The sequence below is a fragment of the Diaphorina citri genome, unplaced genomic scaffold (assembly GCF_000475195.1).
Source record: "Diaphorina citri unplaced genomic scaffold, Diaci psyllid genome assembly version 1.1 scaffold78, whole genome shotgun sequence".
NCBI classification, from domain to species: domain Eukaryota; kingdom Metazoa; phylum Arthropoda; class Insecta; order Hemiptera; family Psyllidae; genus Diaphorina; species Diaphorina citri.
In genome coordinates, this window is record NW_007377515.1 from 326,711 (window position 1) to 343,550 (window position 16,840).

Sequence of the window (16,840 nt, forward strand, 5' to 3'; positions counted from 1 at the left end):
TTGATCGACTTCGGTCGATGCACTTTTAGAGCAAGAATATATTTTTTATGAACGCCTGGTATATTTTTACGTATGCAATGTGCTAAGCATAAAATATAGATTTCAATTTTTAAACGATAAATAACCTTTTTCGGAGCAGATAACAGGGCTCATTACTTTTTTAGGAGATATACTACCTATTAGAAAAAAAAATTGTAAAAATGTGCGAGCGTTTTGTCGGCGCTTCAAAATCGAAAAGAGATGAAAGATAGAATAAAGTAAAGCCAGTGGTTCCTAGAACGAACCTCATCTGTTTACGACAAAGTTTGTCCCTTGCGCGAACCTAACCCGCGATCTATAGCGCTTACAAGGCTTGCTACGCTCCAAGCTAACTACCTAGGCTAGCTAAATCCAATTCTAACGTGTCTGTCCAAACATAGACGGCCGCCCCTCGATCGATGTCGACTGAACCGTCCACACTGCTTTGACAACATAGATTTTCCTTGTCGATCGACAGCCGGTCGAATATGTTTGGGCACAGCTTAATATTTTACCACTCGTGTCTATTTCCAGGCTCTGCTGAGAGGATGCGAGCGGTTTGTCGGCGCTTCTGGTGGCAATGCCGGCGTCGCCCTGGCTAGGGCCGCCAGAATTCTCAACGTGCCGGCCACAGTGTATGTGCCCGTCACCGCCTCTCCCATGGTCGTCAAGAAACTGCAGCAAGATGGCGCTATTGTCAAGGTAAATTTAATGGAGATAGGTAGGTAGTTTTTTTTTTAATGGCTTTATTAGCTTTAGCCGAATGGTGATGGCAGAATACAGAATCGATATCTTTTCATACCAGCCATACACCGAGGTGATGGTCTCTAGCTATATTTATTTGGCTCGTCCTGAACCGCAGTAAACCATAGTGAGGACTTGTGCTTAATATGTAAGAACTGAGGGAATCTTTTAAAACTATTAGCTAGGTAGGCTGGTTAGGGTTAGCTGTTCTCCTCCCTGTTTATATAGTCCCACAGCCAGACGCTAGTCTACTCAATGTACGGACGCTAGTCTACCCCTAGCTAGACTTTTATAGATATATGAACGAGTACTTATGTTGTAAAGATGTTCACGTTACCCCTTTCAGATTAAATATTACGTACCTAGGGTAAAACCCCCAATGGCCGACACCTGTTGTAATAATCGACACCCTACTCGTATTTCTTTAATAATAAGAAATCTGCGTGGTTTACACGTGATCAAATCTATGCACTAGGATATTTTAGTGTCTTACGGACGCTATAGTCTACCCCTAGCTAGACTTTTATACATATATGAACGAGTACCTATGTTGTAAAGGTGTTCACGTTACCCCTTTCAGATTAAATATTACGTATTTTAGTGTCTTCCGCGGCTGTTCTACTACCTAACCTCTTCTGGGCTTTCAACTTCAAGTAACGAGTGTCCATGATAAAGTAAGTCTAATCTCATTTCAGATTGTCGGCAATAACTTCAATGAGGCGGCCCAGGCGGCATTACGAGAGGTCGATGAACCCCGCGTCTCTTTCATCCATGCTTACGATCATCCGGATATTTGGTGAGAAAACTATCTAACCTTTTGGTGACCATCTAGGGTTAGACGTTCGTTACGGCGAACGCCTAAACCTCGATATAAACTACAGTTTACTATACATATACAGTTTCAAAGGGATAAGCTTAAAAAGATCTAAGAATCTAAGGAAGTGTTTTGTATAAAACCTTTGAGAGAGAGAGAGAGAGAGAGAGGGAGGGGAGAGAGAGAGGGGGGGAGAGAGAGACAGACAGAGAGGACAAAAAGAAATAAAGGTGTGGAAAAAAGTAAGGAAAACTAGAATAAAAAATATTATTTATTTTTAGCCTGGGATATTTTTTAACCTGGAAAACCTTGAAATAATCCATGTTACAGGGAAGGCCATACGTCTTTGGTTCAGGAGTTGGTGTACTCCAGCCCCAAACCGAGTTGCATCATCACTGCTGTAGGTGGCGGAGGTCTCCTCACAGGAATTCTGATGGGACTCAAGGAATACGGTAATAAACTTCGTCCCGAAAGCGAAGAGAGAAGGATATGAGAAAGCCAGCCGTTCCGAAAACGAACCTTATCCGTTCAGGATAATACTTTTATTTCGACTTCCAACGTGAGACTGAGTAGTCCCTTTTTGTCAGCAGTTTCGATAAAGTCTCGTTTATTAGGGCCCCATTGAGCACCCCCTGTAGACGGCCCTGATCTATAGAAGGCTATACGGAATGATAAATGCATATCTCAGAATGATTAATAGGAAGTTAGGCTTGTTTGTGTTTATACACCTGAGTTACAAATAAACCTTCGTAGATTACTAGGTACCTAGGTACTTATGTAGAGATGTTTGTATTAATAGGTACTATAGGTGTGTATACGCACTAGAGTTCTAAAAGGTCATAGGTAATGTACACTACTGTGGCACTCACTACAATAGGTACTCGACACTAAATAAAATCTTACATGGAAACCAGGTTCTCGTTTCTCCACAATTTCCATCTCTGAAGTGTAAATAGCACTTCCAAATTCTTGGCCAGCACCTGAGAGCTATGTCTAACTGGTGAGTTCCAATAAGAACGAAACGCGTCTTAGGCTGCTCTCAGGTGTTGGCTAAACTACGTCGTGTTAAGCCTGATTCACACTATAGTGCCAGTCAAGGTCCGGTCACGGTCCAGTAACGGTCCGATCAAATGATTGTTGAAGGCAAGTAACTTAGGTACCTAAATGTATTTGGTACAGAATAAATTGTATGCTATTTTGTAGGACAGGCACTGTATATTATGTAGTTCTACATACATAGGTATATAACCACCATCACCGTAAATAAAAGCCAAGTTAGTCATGCAACATTGCAATACTGGTAAAAATGCTTACGTCGGCAGGAAGTCGAACTGGATGGTTGTCCTTGCATTCTGGTGATGTTGATTTTATCAGCAAAAACGGGACCTAAGTAAAATAGGTAGGTAGCTATATAGGTGTCAAGGTATCTTCTGTAGGTATTGAGTTATTAACACTATTCACTGAATATTCAGTATAGTATTCAGTATTGTTGTCCAGATGAGATATTTTTATTTCACTTTCTATGGCAAAAGGGAGGTATATTTCTTATTTTTTATTGAGTTTTTTTTCTAAATTTATATTGGTTCTATCCACTGGAACTTTATGATCAACCAGAATGCCAGCCTAATATCCAAATATCTATCTATAAATAGAAAAAATTAACCGATTACAATACTTTCTAATTAACTAATTCTAAGTACTTTCTAATTATTATTAGTATGATTCATTACATGGTATAGGTTCCTATATCTTATGCTTTGTGTAGTAGAAAGTTGGGGAAAAAAATTATCAGAACACAAGTCCAGCGTTTTTAATTCGTTATTCGTTAACAGCGGGAAATATGTATGGCACTTTACTGACGGAATCACAAATCAATTGTTCAGACGACAGAGGCGACGTATGATAATTAAAATTAGGGTCAGTTGTCACTATTAGAATTTTCCAAGCTGCCACTACTGCAAATCTAACACCTAGACACGTTCTGAATTATACTGTAAATTTGTCGTCACACTAGGTAAAACTTCAGTGAATTGTAGAACTCGTTCGGAAAAATGGCCGTTGCGAGGTCCTCAAAAGGTCGATCGATCTTAAAATCCAAAGAGAAAATGTCCTTTAGGTGTTTAACATGGTTGCCAAATTTCATCAAAATCGGACTGACCGTTCGGAAGTTATGGTGAAATAAACTGAAGGAAAATTTCAGGTGCAAAAAAATTAAGCTTACATCTACATATATAATTCTCTGATTTACGAATACATAGTTTTTGTATGCAACGCACCACTAGTATTGCCCCTACTCATGGGAATATCTATTACGTACTTAGGTTTAGGTAGGCTAAAGGTATTAGAAGCTATACATCATTGTTTGTTCAATGACAGATGGATCTGTCGAAATTTCAATCCCTTTTTTCCTATGCTGTTCCTAGTTGGATAAACCTCATACCTAACTGGAATATCTAATCAATATGAGTTTTGTTTGATTTTTAGACAAAACGAAAGTTCGAGAAAAAAAAAAATTGTCACATCCGTAATTCCGTAGGTACATAGGTAATGGAATGGAGCAGTTGCAAATGGGTAATAATTATAGATAAATGGTCGATTCCTATGTAAAAAGTTGGGAAAAATCCAAATCCGAGGTCAAAACTCCGAAAAAATAACTGTAAAAGATCGAAAATTCAATTTTCATTTTCCGTTCTAATGAAAGAGTTCAAAGATGTGTGACGTCAGACTTTACGCAGTTGTTTTTTTTCGTCCGCTAGGTAGCGCCAGTATGCAAGCACGCTTGCGGAGGAGCAGAAAGAAATGCGCAGAAACGGCTCAAATATGTGTGACGTCAGACTTTACGGAGTTGTTTTTTTCGTCCGTTAGGTAGCGCCACTATGCAAGCGCGCTAGCGGAGGAGCAGAAAGAACTGCGCAGAAACGTATGCGCACAAACACATTTATGCGTTGCCTGCTAGGGATCTTTGCTCGGGACATTTGATGTGACGTCTTCGTGTATGGGAGTGTATGCCGTGACGTCAAAGTTCACGATTTACCGGTATTTTTTTAATCGATTTATCTCGGGATCTAGAAGTCGTAGAAGAAAAAGAAAAATTCCGTTGGTCCTCATTTTTCCTGCTCTATGACTTTGATACATCACCCAAGTAAGCGCAACTGATCTATTAGGTATAGGTATACCGAAGTACCTAATTTCATCATTAACGCCTTCACCTTTTTCTGTCCACAGGGCTTCAAACTCACCAAACTTTCAACACCGCAAGGAAAAGTTCCACTTCTTTCCTCTCGAAAACCCGATTTCTCTCCCTTCGCCAAACTAAGGTCGCCCCACGAACCTTAGTTGTTTCCACCCCCGGTCGTTTTCCCATTCAAAATTAACCCATTGAAGCAAACCAAAGAAAAAGACATGGTTTGCCAGTACAAGGAAAGGTTCCACTTCTTTCCTCTCGAAATCCCGATTTCTCTCCCTTCGCTAAACTAAGGTCGCCCCCCGAACCTTAGTTGTTTCCACCCCCGGTCGTTTTCCCATTCAAAATTAACCCATTGAAGCAAACCAAAGAAAAAGACATGGTTTGCCAGTCCCGATTTCTCTCCATTCGCCAAACTAAGGTCGCCCCACGAACCTTAGTTGTTTCCACCCTCGGTCGTTTTCCCCTTCAAAATTAACCCATTGAAGCAAACCAAAGAAAAAGACATGGTTTGCCAGCAGATAATACGACCTTTACATCGGGAGACCCCCCTACAGATGAGCCAAGAAATGACCGATCTCCTGGGGTGCCCCGTTCTGATGAAAATGGAAAATTTACAACTCGCCGGATCGTACAAGATGAGAGGCATTGGGAACCGCTGTCAAATGGTAAGATTTCAATTTTTAAACGATAAATAACCTTTTTCGGAGCAGATAACAGGGCTCATTACTTTTTTAGGAGATATACTAGCTCTATTAGAGGATACCTTTTAGAAAAAATGTGTAAAAATGTGCGAGCGGTTTGTCGGCGCTTCAAAATCGAAAAGAGATGAAAGACAGAATAAAGCAAAGCCAGTGGTTCCTAGAACGAACCTCATCTGTTTACGACAAAGTTTGTCCCTTGCGCGAACCTAACCCGCGATCTATAGCGCTTACCCTCTTGGATCTTGCTAGTCAACCATTTTCCTGAAACTGGTTTGTGAAGAATTATTGATAAAAGTTGTCTCAATGTAAACTGCCAAGATTTACATCGGTCAATTCAACTTCCAATTGTTACACAATCAGTATTTCAAGATATCTAGGTAATCAGAATGGCTTTATTATCACAGATTAGTGCATACTATGTTGTTAGGTACTTTGATAACATGTAAGGCACCTATGTAACACAAATACTGTGGTGAAATAAACTGAAGGAAAATTTCAGGTGCAAAAAAAAATTAAGCTTCCAGCCTAGTTGGCTTAGTTGGTAGCGCGTCTGCCTTGTAAGCGCTAGGCCGCGGGTTCGATTCCCACCCGGAGCGGATTTTATCCTGATGGGATAATATTCGTTCTCGGAATGGCTGGCTTTCTCCTATCCTGTCTTCCTTCTCTTTTCGATTTCGGGACGATAAGACCATAGCAGTTACAGTTCCCTCTGTCAAACCTCTTAAAAAAAAAGAAAAGTCCATAGGTGTTTACATGGTTGCCAATTTCTCCTATCAATGACCTTTCGGAATTCCCCTTAAAAAAAAAAAAAAAAAAAAAAAAAAAAAAAAAATCAAGCTTACATCTAAGTACATATACTAATTCTCTGATTTACTAATATGTTCATAGTTTTTGTATGCAACGCCCCCCTAGTATTGCCCCTACTCATAGGAATATCTATTAGGTACTTAGGTAGGCTAAAGGTATTAGAAGCTATACATCATTGTTTGTTCAATGACAGATGGATCTGTCGAAATTTCAATCCCTTTTTTCCTATGCTGTTCCTAGTTGGATAAACCTCATACCTAACTGGAATATCTAATCAATATGAGTTTTGTTTGATTTTTAGACAAAGCGAAAGTTCGAGAAAAAAAAAAATAAAAAAGTAAAAATTGCCACATCCGTAATTCCGTAGGTACATAGGTAATGGAATGGAGCAGTTGCAAATGGGTAATAATTATAGATAAATGGTCGATTCCTATGTAAAAAGTTGGGAAAAATTCAAATCCGAGGTCAAAACTCCGAAAAAATAACTGTAAAAGATTGAAAATTCAATTTTTATTTTCCGTTCTAATGAAAAAGTTCAAAGATGTGTGACGTCAGACTTTACGCAGTTGTTTTTTTTCGTCCGCTAGGTAGCGCCAGTATGCAAGCACGCTTGCGGAGGAGCAGAAAGAAATGCGCAGAAACGTATGCGCACAAACACATTAATGTATTACCTGCGAGGGAGCTTTGCTTGGGACATTTGATGTGACGTCATCGTGTATGGGAGTGTAGGCCGTGACGTCAAAGTTCTCGATTTACCGGTATTTTTTTAATCGATTTATCTCGGGATCTAGAAGTCGTAGAAGAAAAAGAAAAATTCCGTTGGTCCCACACGTTTCGTAAAATTTTAGCATTCTAAAAAAGTTCCTTAAGCTTCTTCTCCAGCCTAGTTAGCTTGGAGGGAAGAGTTAGCATTTTTGTTTAGGACTATTGCATAGTCCTCAGGTAGACCTGACAGTTACACCTGAACAAGTCCGCCTGTCAAGTCTACCTGATACCTGACGAGCACACACTCTCAGGTAGACCTGACAGGTATGGCTGAAAATTTATTATTTTTTTTTTTTACATATTGAAATTTTCTCATAGCTCAATAGTATTCCGCTTACAAGCTTTATAGATGTTAAAGTTCGCTCCGGGCGGGAATCGAACCCGCGACCTAGCGCTTACAAAGCAGGCCCACTTCCAAGCTGATTAGGCTAGTAAGTGACAAGTATTCTATGCAATTGGAATTCTTTTTCCATGTTGTTTTTGAACGAGATTCCTTGTTTTTGTTTTGATAGGTAGCCCTGCAAGCTACACTTTGACCCCACGTCATTCATAACTCCTTATCTAGCTCGTATTTTCACTTTCCTTATCCTATAGGAAGGAAAGTAATGTAATCGGGTCAAATTTTCGACGGTCAGATTTTAGTGCCAAAACACGTTTTGAGGTCCCTAGAGCCTAAATCCAAAGTTTAGGCCATTGGTCCGCGTGTGTGTGTCTGTCTGTCTGTCTGTTTGTCTTAAAAAAATATCTGGAGAACGGTTTTCAGCTATATCAACTAAACGGTTAGAGATATTGTAAATGTTACAACAGAACACCCAAATAAGCACCATTCAGTAGGATAAGGAAAGTCGTGTGATGTCCACACCAGATTTTTTTTCTCTTTTTCAAAGCTATGGCGGCTCTCCTATTTCCTGGTTGTAGACAGGTTGATTGTTCTGGTCACCTGGAAATTTTCCATTCATTTGATAGAAGCATCAAATGATAAAAGATTGTCCCCGAAAATGATCGATTCAATGTATGAGTACTTCCTTACTTTATGTTCAGTATACTATAGAATTCACTCTGAGAAAGGGCGTCTTCCGGGCCATTTGAAGGTCCCATCTTGTCCTAAATTTAATAAGTAATCATAAAAATATCTCGAGAACGGTTTTCAGCTATATCAACTAAACGGTTAGAGATATTGTAAATGTTACAGCAGAACACCCAAATAAGCACCATTCAATAGGATAAGGAAAGTCGTGTGATGTTCACACCAGATTTTTTTCTCTTTTTCAAAGCTATGGCGGCTCTCCTATTTCCTGGTTGTAGACAGGTTGATCGTTCTGGTCACTTGGAAATTTTCCATTCATTTGACAGAAGCAACAAATGATGAGAGATTGTCCCCGAAAATGATCGATTCAATGTATGAGTACTTCCTTACTAGATGCTAGATGTTCAGTATACTATAAAATTCACTCTGAGAAAGGGCGTCTTCCGGGCCATTTGAAGGTCCCATAGTTTCCTAAATTTAATAAGTAATCATTCTTTCTGTACGTACCTATTCACTTTTTTTTTGATCAAATTTCATCAAAATGGGACACATCGTTTTTCCATCCATGTGAAGTTTTCTCAAGTCATTATCTTCAGGAGTATCCTCACTCTCTTCCCACGGAAGAAATATTGAATACCCAAATCCTTCCAAGGTGTTCCCTCTATTCCTGAGCCTCCCCGTTTGTCAGCTGATATTGTGCCTGTGCAATCTGTGCAACTCCTATTAGCCTAAGCAGGAACCCGAGATGATTTTTCCACCCTGATGTGAAATCAGTCACCTACCACCGTGTGTTCCTACGTGTGCTGTGGGAGGATACCCACATCATTGAAGTGTGTAGGTGTTATACCCTGAAGTGTGGGATTTATACCCTTTACAATTTGTTGTTTACTTGATTTTTGTCTTGGACCGTAAAAAAAAGGCACTTATTTTCTAAATTCCGTTTTTTATTGGTATTAATAGTTATTTTTCAGAAGACATGATGAGATGTACCTGATCCACTCGACCTCAACATTTGTGACAAGCTTCACGCAATTAATTACTTTTTATATCCTTATAAAATTCCTTTTCTTTAATTGTAATATTCCTTTTTACTCACTGATGATGCCCAGTGGGCGAAACACGTCTGTTACTCAATAAAATCAACCCTCCGAATCCAATGTGAATATATCAGTTCTGTTATTGTTTTATCTTTATTTGAAATCCCTTTTATTTTTGTTTTCAGATGGAAAACATCCTTCGGTCCGAGCTGTACCCTCTGCGCGAGCCGGTCTACGAGCACAAGTCCCTCGTCGAACCCTCGATCCCTAAACTGAACGGCGAGTACTACGACTACGTGGGTAGCACGGTGGACGGCAAGTTGTGCCTGTCCAATTACCGCCTGTGTCACCAGGATAACAACGGGAGTAATGCGAGCATCACGTTCTTCAACATACCGCTGGGTCTGATAGAGAATGTGGAAATCAAGGAAGTTCACTGGCTCCAGATTGTGTGCAAAGATGTTACCTCGTGCAAGTAAGTTGTCGGCCGATTCACAAGAAGCCCGCTCCGAGCCTTAGGTGTAGGGGCAAGCAGCCTTAAAGTACAATGGGTTAAGGTTAAACTATCAGGTAGATCTGACAGCCGCACCTGTTCAGACGTTCCTGTTATCTCTACCTGAGCCAGCCTAGTTAGCTTAGTTGGTAGTGCGTCTGCCTTGTAAGCGCTAGGCCGCGGGTTCGATTCCCGCCCGGGGCGGATTTTATCCTGATGGGATAATGTTCGTTCTCGGAAACGGCTGGCTTTCTCCTATCCTGTCTTCCTTCTCTCCTCGATTTCGGGACGATAAGACCATAGCAGTTAAAGTTCCCTCTGTCAAACCTCTTAAAAAAAAAAAAAAAAAAAAAAAAAAAAAAAAAAAAAAAAAAAAACAAAAAAACTACAGGGACACGTTCCAAAGCGAGGTAAGAATGAACCTTATCCTCCGTACTCCTACAGGGACACGTTCCAAAGCGAGGTAAGAATGAACCTTATCCTCCGTACTCCTACAGGGACACGTTCCAAAGCGAGGTAAGAATGAACCTTATCCTCCGTACTCCTACAGGGACACGTTCCAAAGCGAGGTAAGAATGAACCTTATCCTCCGTACTCCTACAGGGACACGTTCCAAAGCGAGGTAAGAATGAACCTTATCCTCCGTACTCCTACAGGGACACGTTCCAAAGCGAGGTAAGAATGAACCTTATCCTCCGTACTCCTACAGGGACACGTTCCAAAGCGAGGTAAGAATGAACCTTATCCTCCGTACTCCTACAGGGACACGTTCCAAAGCGAGGTAAGAATGAACCTTATCCTCCGTACTCCTACAGGGACACGTTCCAAAGCGAGGTAAGAATGAACCTTATCCTCCGTACTCCTACAGGGACACGTTCCAAAGCGAGGTAAGAATGAACCTTATCCTCCGTACTCCTACAGGGACACGTTCCAAAGCGAGGTAAGAATGAACCTTATCCTCCGTACTCCTACAGGGACACGTTCCAAAGCGAGGTAAGAATGAACCTTATCCTCCGTACTCCTACAGGGACACGTTCCAAAGCGAGGTAAGAATGAACCTTATCCTCCGTACTCCTACAGGGACACGTTCCAAAGCGAGGTAAGAATGAACCTTATCCTCCGTACTCCTACAGGGACACGTTCCAAAGCGAGGTAAGAATGAACCTTATCCTCCGTACTCCTACAGGGACACGTTCCAAAGCGAGGTAAGAATGAACCTTATCCTCCGTACTCCTACAGGGACACGTTCCAAAGCGAGGTAAGAATGAACCTTATCCTCCGTACTCCTACAGGGACACGTTCCAAAGCGAGGTAAGAATGAACCTTATCCTCCGTACTCCTACAGGGACACGTTCCAAAGCGAGGTAAGAATGAACCTTATCCTCCGTACTCCTACAGGGACACGTTCCAAAGCGAGGTAAGAATGAACCTTATCCTCCGTACTCCTACAGGGACACGTTCCAAAGCGAGGTAAGAATGAACCTTATCCTCCGTACTCCTACAGGGACACGTTCCAAAGCGAGGTAAGAATGAACCTTATCCTCCGTACTCCTACAGGGACACGTTCCAAAGCGAGGTAAGACTGTACCTTATCCTCCGTACTCCTACAGGGACACGTTCCAAAGCGAGGTAAGAACTCACTGAGAATACTCACTGAGATTGAAGAAATGCCTGTTTGATCGATTCTGTTTTTTTTTTATTTTTTTTTTTTATTATTTTTTTTCGACTGGGTTTTACTCTCCATTCGTTGATAAGCTACTCATATTAATCTCACCTAGCTTGAGTGGGGCCGAGAAAAGTCAGATAACAAGAACTCGCAATTTTTGTTGTCTTAAGCAGTCCATGGGGGAAACTGGTGCATTCATTGTGTTATCGGCGCTATTTTTAGCGAGCTTTCGCAAACAAAATTAGCGTCCCGTCAATTGAACTCTTTAACGTTATTTGATGAAAACTTGTTTCCGAACATGCGCAGAAACAAGTTTTCGTCAAATAACGTTAAAGAGTTCTGTTAACTTGTCGACTTCGACTAATTTTGGTTGCAAAATCTTGCTATTTATTTTATAACCTTGTTGTTTGACTGCGGGAGAAAAAGAACTTTTCAGTCTCACCAGATAACAAGAACTCGCAATTTTTGTTGTCTTTAGCAGTCCATGGGGGAAACTGGTGCATTCATTGTGTTATCGACGCTATTTTTAGCGAGCTTTTGCAAACAAAATTAGCGTCCCGTCAATTGAACTTTTTAACGTTATTTGATGAAAACTTGTTTCTGAACCTGCGCAGAAAACAAGTTTTCGTCAAATAACGTTCAAGAGTTCTGTTAACTTGTCAACTTCGACTAATTTTGGTTGCAAAATCTTGCTATTTATTTTATAACCTTGTTGTTTGACTGCGGGAGAAAAAGAACTTTTCAGTCTCATTCTAGCAGGATACACAAGGTATATTCTTCCATTCTAATGCATTTTCAAACCCCGATTGATTTCAGTGGGAACGGATGAAGTTTGACGAGGCGCCCGTCAGATGGCGCCAGTGTTCCGCCAATCAGAATTACGAACTGTGTGAGACGTATCCCAAGTATGTGATCGTACCAAGTGGTATTGATGATGGACTGCTGAAGAGTTCCGCGGATTTCAGATCCAACCAAAGGTAAGCTGAGTCTAGTTTATTTGTTTATTTCTTCCCCTTTAGTGTGTGTGTCGATCAGCGATCTTTTTTTTTTTTTATCTGCAAAGTTAGGAAACTGAATGAGCCCCTTCAAAAACTTGACTTCAAAACATTTGACTTTTTTCTATTTAACCACTCTCCTATCTGTACTTTGTTCCTTAAATGCCCCCATGAACTCTTCACGCCTGAAAGGACTAATCAGTCTCAGTATGAATGGGTTTTAAGCATTATCTGACTATTAATTTTTAATCAGGTACCTAAGCAAATTATTTTTATTATGTATACTGTAAATTTTATAATATAAGATTGCAAAACTATTCTGTACACAGGACCTTGTTTAGACTACTGGGGTAAAAGGACTTTTCAGTCTCATTCCGGCAGTGTAAACAGGGTATTTTTTTCTTTCTTTCTTTTTAAAATGTGTGTTTCACCGCCACCCCGTTTTTATTTCGTAGCAATGAAACAACTGATACATTAGACTCGTGTGGTCAATGGTGATAAAAAATGAGGAAGCATTTCGAATGTCTGACTAAAAGTACCGGAAGTAAAACAATGGACTGATGGGAGGACCAAGGGTCAAATTATGAAATTATCGATTGAACGAAACGTGTTCTTATTTCCTAACTTTTAACTTGAGAATTTTTCTTTTAGTTTTCTTTACAATATCTGTTTGTTTGGTTGTTTGCTTAATTGATTGGTTGGTTCTTTGTTTTACTTTTCACTTGCCGACCTAGCTAGCTTGGAGGGTCTGCCTTTTAAGCGTAAGTTCGCGGGATCGATTCCTGCCCGGGGCGGATTTTATCCTAAACAGAAAAAGTTCGTTCTCGGAAAGACCGGCTTTCTCCTATCCTCTTCTTTTCTCTTTGCTGTCGTCACGACAAGACCTTGGCAGCGACAGTTCCCTCTATCAAATAAATCTCTTTTAAAAGAAAAGTTTGTTCTCGGAACGGCTGGATTCTTCTATCCTCTCCTCTCTTCGCTGTAGGAACGATGAGACCTCAGCAGTTACAGTTCCGTCTATCAAACCTAAAAAAAAGACATATATTTTTCTTTCTTTCTTTCTTTCTTTTTAAAATGTGTGTTTCACCGCCACCCCATTTTTATTTCGTAGCAATGAAACAACTGATACATTAGACTCGTGTGGTCTGTGTCGTAGCATGCCCATCCCGTTGTATGCCTCTCATCGTATATTCTATTCTATCTGACTTTTTACCATTATCTGCTGTGTTTCAGGTTCCCAGTGAACCCCATACCTAGTGTGATAATGTAGGTAAAATAATCGAAACCTACTTCTTAATAATGATATTCAATATGTCTCCCTTCTGTAAGTGCTTAAATCAATACAAAATTCTCACTTTCATTTAGTTCTAGCATTAGTTGAGCTTCAATTATCAATTTATCACAGTTAGTACCTAAGTAGATGTGTTTTGTGAAGCTCCCTCAAAAAATGGGCTCCTTTTTAAGGCCTGAGTTCACATAAAAAAAAAAAAAAAAAAATCTATTGAATAAAGTTATTTTATGGGGGGAAAATGTATAACAAATTCCATCAAAAGACATATACCTATGTATGTAGCTGTGTAGCTACACCACCATATCATTTTTCTCTCCTTTTTTTTTAATGAAAATGGATGTAGAAGCGTTGTAGGAGGGATTTTTTGTAGCAGGATATTAAAATATTCATCACAGAAATGGGAAAAACTCGGGCGCTTGACAGCACTATGTCTGGGAAATTACAGACATACACACTCTCGTTCGAATATTAATATTTCACACCCAGCTATCCTCGTTGCTTTTTCTCTGTCTCTCCTTGTAGTTCTGGTGGAACAGAGGACAGACCAATAAACAAATAGTTTCAAACAAACTAAATGCAAATACAAAGTCATGATTGAACAAACAGACAGATGACTTGTTTTACTTTTTTAATTAATTACTTAAGTAATAATAGGTACTATTAATGTACCGACAAACTCAATGCAAAATCATCAAGCTAAAAACTTGGACCTCAGTATGTTTGTTCAAGTCAAGGTACTTACATAGGTTTCATGTACCTTGGTATCTAGTCATGTGAATGAAATCAGATATCATCATAGATTGTAGCAAGATTATACTCCTCAGTTCACATACCTATATGTCGATTCCGTGGTGATACATTAGGGAACCTTGTAATAGATGGTATTACATCTAGATTCTAGGTACAGGGTGGCCATGTGGACATCGGGGTATAATTAAGTGAAAACAGGGTGTTCCAATAGAACTCTTAACAAGGCAGTGAGTTTTTTTTTTTATTCTGACAGGAGGTGGCCATTGTTGAAGTTAGCATTGAGACCTGGTTAGGCTGTGAATGGCCCTGCTTATTATTATTGAGGCCCGTTCCCACTTGTGCGTTTCATCCGATTTTTCTCCGAATGTCCTGTAGGTAATGCATTTGGGAGTGTTCCCACTACACACGACACGATTTTTTCTCCCGAACGACACAAAATGTCCTTGTAGGCAGTGTTACTTAAATGAGAATGTTCCCACTTCGGTACGACACGTTTTTTTCCCGAACGCCAAGTGAATCTGAACGGGCCTTCAAGTTTATTTTTACTCTTTTACTTCCGTTCTTTCTCTCCTCTTCTCTTTTTATCTCTCTTAAATAGTTATTACTTTCTATTATTTTTACTATGATATGATCAAGCAGTAGGTACCTACTTACCAACTCTATTTTTAGAGCAGTTTTTTAAATACATTATTTATTCGTTTCGTTCTCCATTTCGCAAGACTTCGTATTTGTTATTTGTGGCCACATTTAATAGACATATAAATATATATGTTACCGGCATTCTATATAAACCCGGCATTCTATAGAATACCAAGGTGTTCTATAGAATACCTAGCGTTTTTGGGCAAAATGTATAATGAAATCGATCCTAATATGATATAGGTTCGTTATAAGCTGTCTAATATAGTAAACAAAAAGGTTGAATATCATTGAATAAGCTGTCTAATAAAGTAAAAAAAAAGTTATATAACATCAATCATGCAATATCATTGGTTCCTGAAGAAAATGATGACCAAACAGAAGGCCCGATTGAAATTGTTGAGGAAAATGCAACAGAAGGGACTACAATGTGCCTGTGCTAGATTTTACAGGAATAAGGTAATTTTGCTGGAATATGGTAATTTTGCAGGAATAAAGTGGTTTTACAGATAAGGTAAAACAACACAAATAAAGTCAAGTCCCCATCTGTGGCACAAGCTCTGCTTATACGGATGGGTATACCATTTATATATAAAAAAAAAACTTATGTTCTGAGAGTTTTGTCGATCAAAAATAAATGGAAACTTGTTTTTTTTTTTTTTTTTTTTTTAAAAAAAAAAACACAAAAAAGAAGTATTGGATACAATGAGTTTCGTAAAATTTTAACATTCTAAAAAAGTTCCTTAAGCTTCTTCTCCAGCCTAGTTAGCTTGGAGGGAAGAGTTAGCATTTTTGTTTAGGACTATTGCATAGTCGATTTCATGGTCAAATTTTATCACACGTTTCGTAAAATTTTAACATTCTAAAAAAGTTCCTTAAGCTTCTTCTCCAGCCTAGTTAGCATGGAGGGAAGAGTTAGCATTTTTGTATAGGACTATTGCATAGTCCTCAGGTAGACCTGACAGTTACACCTGACAGGTACACCTGAACAAGTCCGCCTGTCAAGTCTACCTGATACCTGACGAGCACACACTCTCAGGTAGACCTGACAGGTATGGCTGAAAATTTCCCCTGTCAGGTCTACCGGATAGTGAGTAGCCTTACAAATGCTCGAAAAATTTCATAAACCAAAATCCCTCTTTCGCCCCCTACTAACACAAATCCCTCCGTTTTTCCCCCAGACTCGGAGCGTCAAGTGGTCGAGCCAGCATGTGGGGCGGCTCTGTCCGCCATCTACTGCGGTGTGGTACGTGACCTTGCCGACCAGGGGTACGTGGACCTGACCGCCGGGCCGGCGGTCCTTGTGGTATGTGGCGGAAGTGGCGTCTCTCTGGAGCAGCTTCAGATTTGGGACCGCTCCTTCGGGATCAACTACTACGCGCCTGCCGGAGAGACATTGGGGACAATGAAATAAAAAAAGTGATTCTTCGAACTTAGAGCTACCTCTGCATTTTAGAAGAGAGAGTTTATCAAAAATAGACCTTTACCTGAATTGCAACAATGTAAGGATTTCCTGCAATCTGATTGGTTCCTTCATTTTGGGTTGATGACTCATTGCTGTCACATTGATCTGGATGAACTATAGTGTGTACCTACAGCACTCTGATACTTCTGACTAAGTAGTACCTGTATCTGGTTCAAACTGAATACATATTGGAGACGGAGATATTAATGTTCAACCTCAAATAATTGAACAAATGAAGCAATTGTTCCAAGAACCAGAAGTTTTAGTTTTAACTCGTTTATTATTATTATTATTTTTTTCTCCTCTCAAGAGGTTTGAGAGAGGGATTTATTGCAAGAAAATGGAGGTCTGATAGTTTCAAATCAAAGATAGTCGGAGGGCAGGATAGGAGAAAGCCAGCCATTCCGAGAACGATCTTTTCCATAGTTCAATATTTTTCTT

At 39.8% G+C, this 16,840-nt stretch overlaps 1 protein-coding gene and 1 long non-coding RNA gene across 3 annotated transcripts; both read left to right on the forward strand.

Moving 5' to 3' along the window:
* Window positions 1–200: 200 nt before the first annotated feature.
* Window positions 201–9,579, forward strand: LOC103522016 (L-serine dehydratase/L-threonine deaminase-like). Its single transcript, XM_017449008.2, has 7 exons — window positions 201–215; window positions 553–720; window positions 1,458–1,558; window positions 1,907–2,028; window positions 4,802–4,830; window positions 5,318–5,428; window positions 9,286–9,579. Exons 1-7 carry the CDS (start codon window positions 201–203, stop codon window positions 9,577–9,579), a joined length of 840 nt encoding a protein of 279 aa, XP_017304497.2.
* A 1,534-nt stretch (window positions 9,580–11,113) lies between these two features.
* LOC113472638 lies at window positions 11,114–12,237 on the forward strand. 2 transcript variants are annotated; one of them, XR_003394866.1, is made up of 2 exons: window positions 11,114–11,169; window positions 12,076–12,237. It is a non-coding gene; the product is annotated as an uncharacterized LOC113472638 (long non-coding RNA). The 2 variants fall into 2 exon arrangements; XR_003394864.1 differs by lacking the exon at window positions 11,114–11,169 and adding an exon at window positions 11,176–11,222.
* The last annotated feature ends 4,603 nt before the right edge of the window (window positions 12,238–16,840 follow it).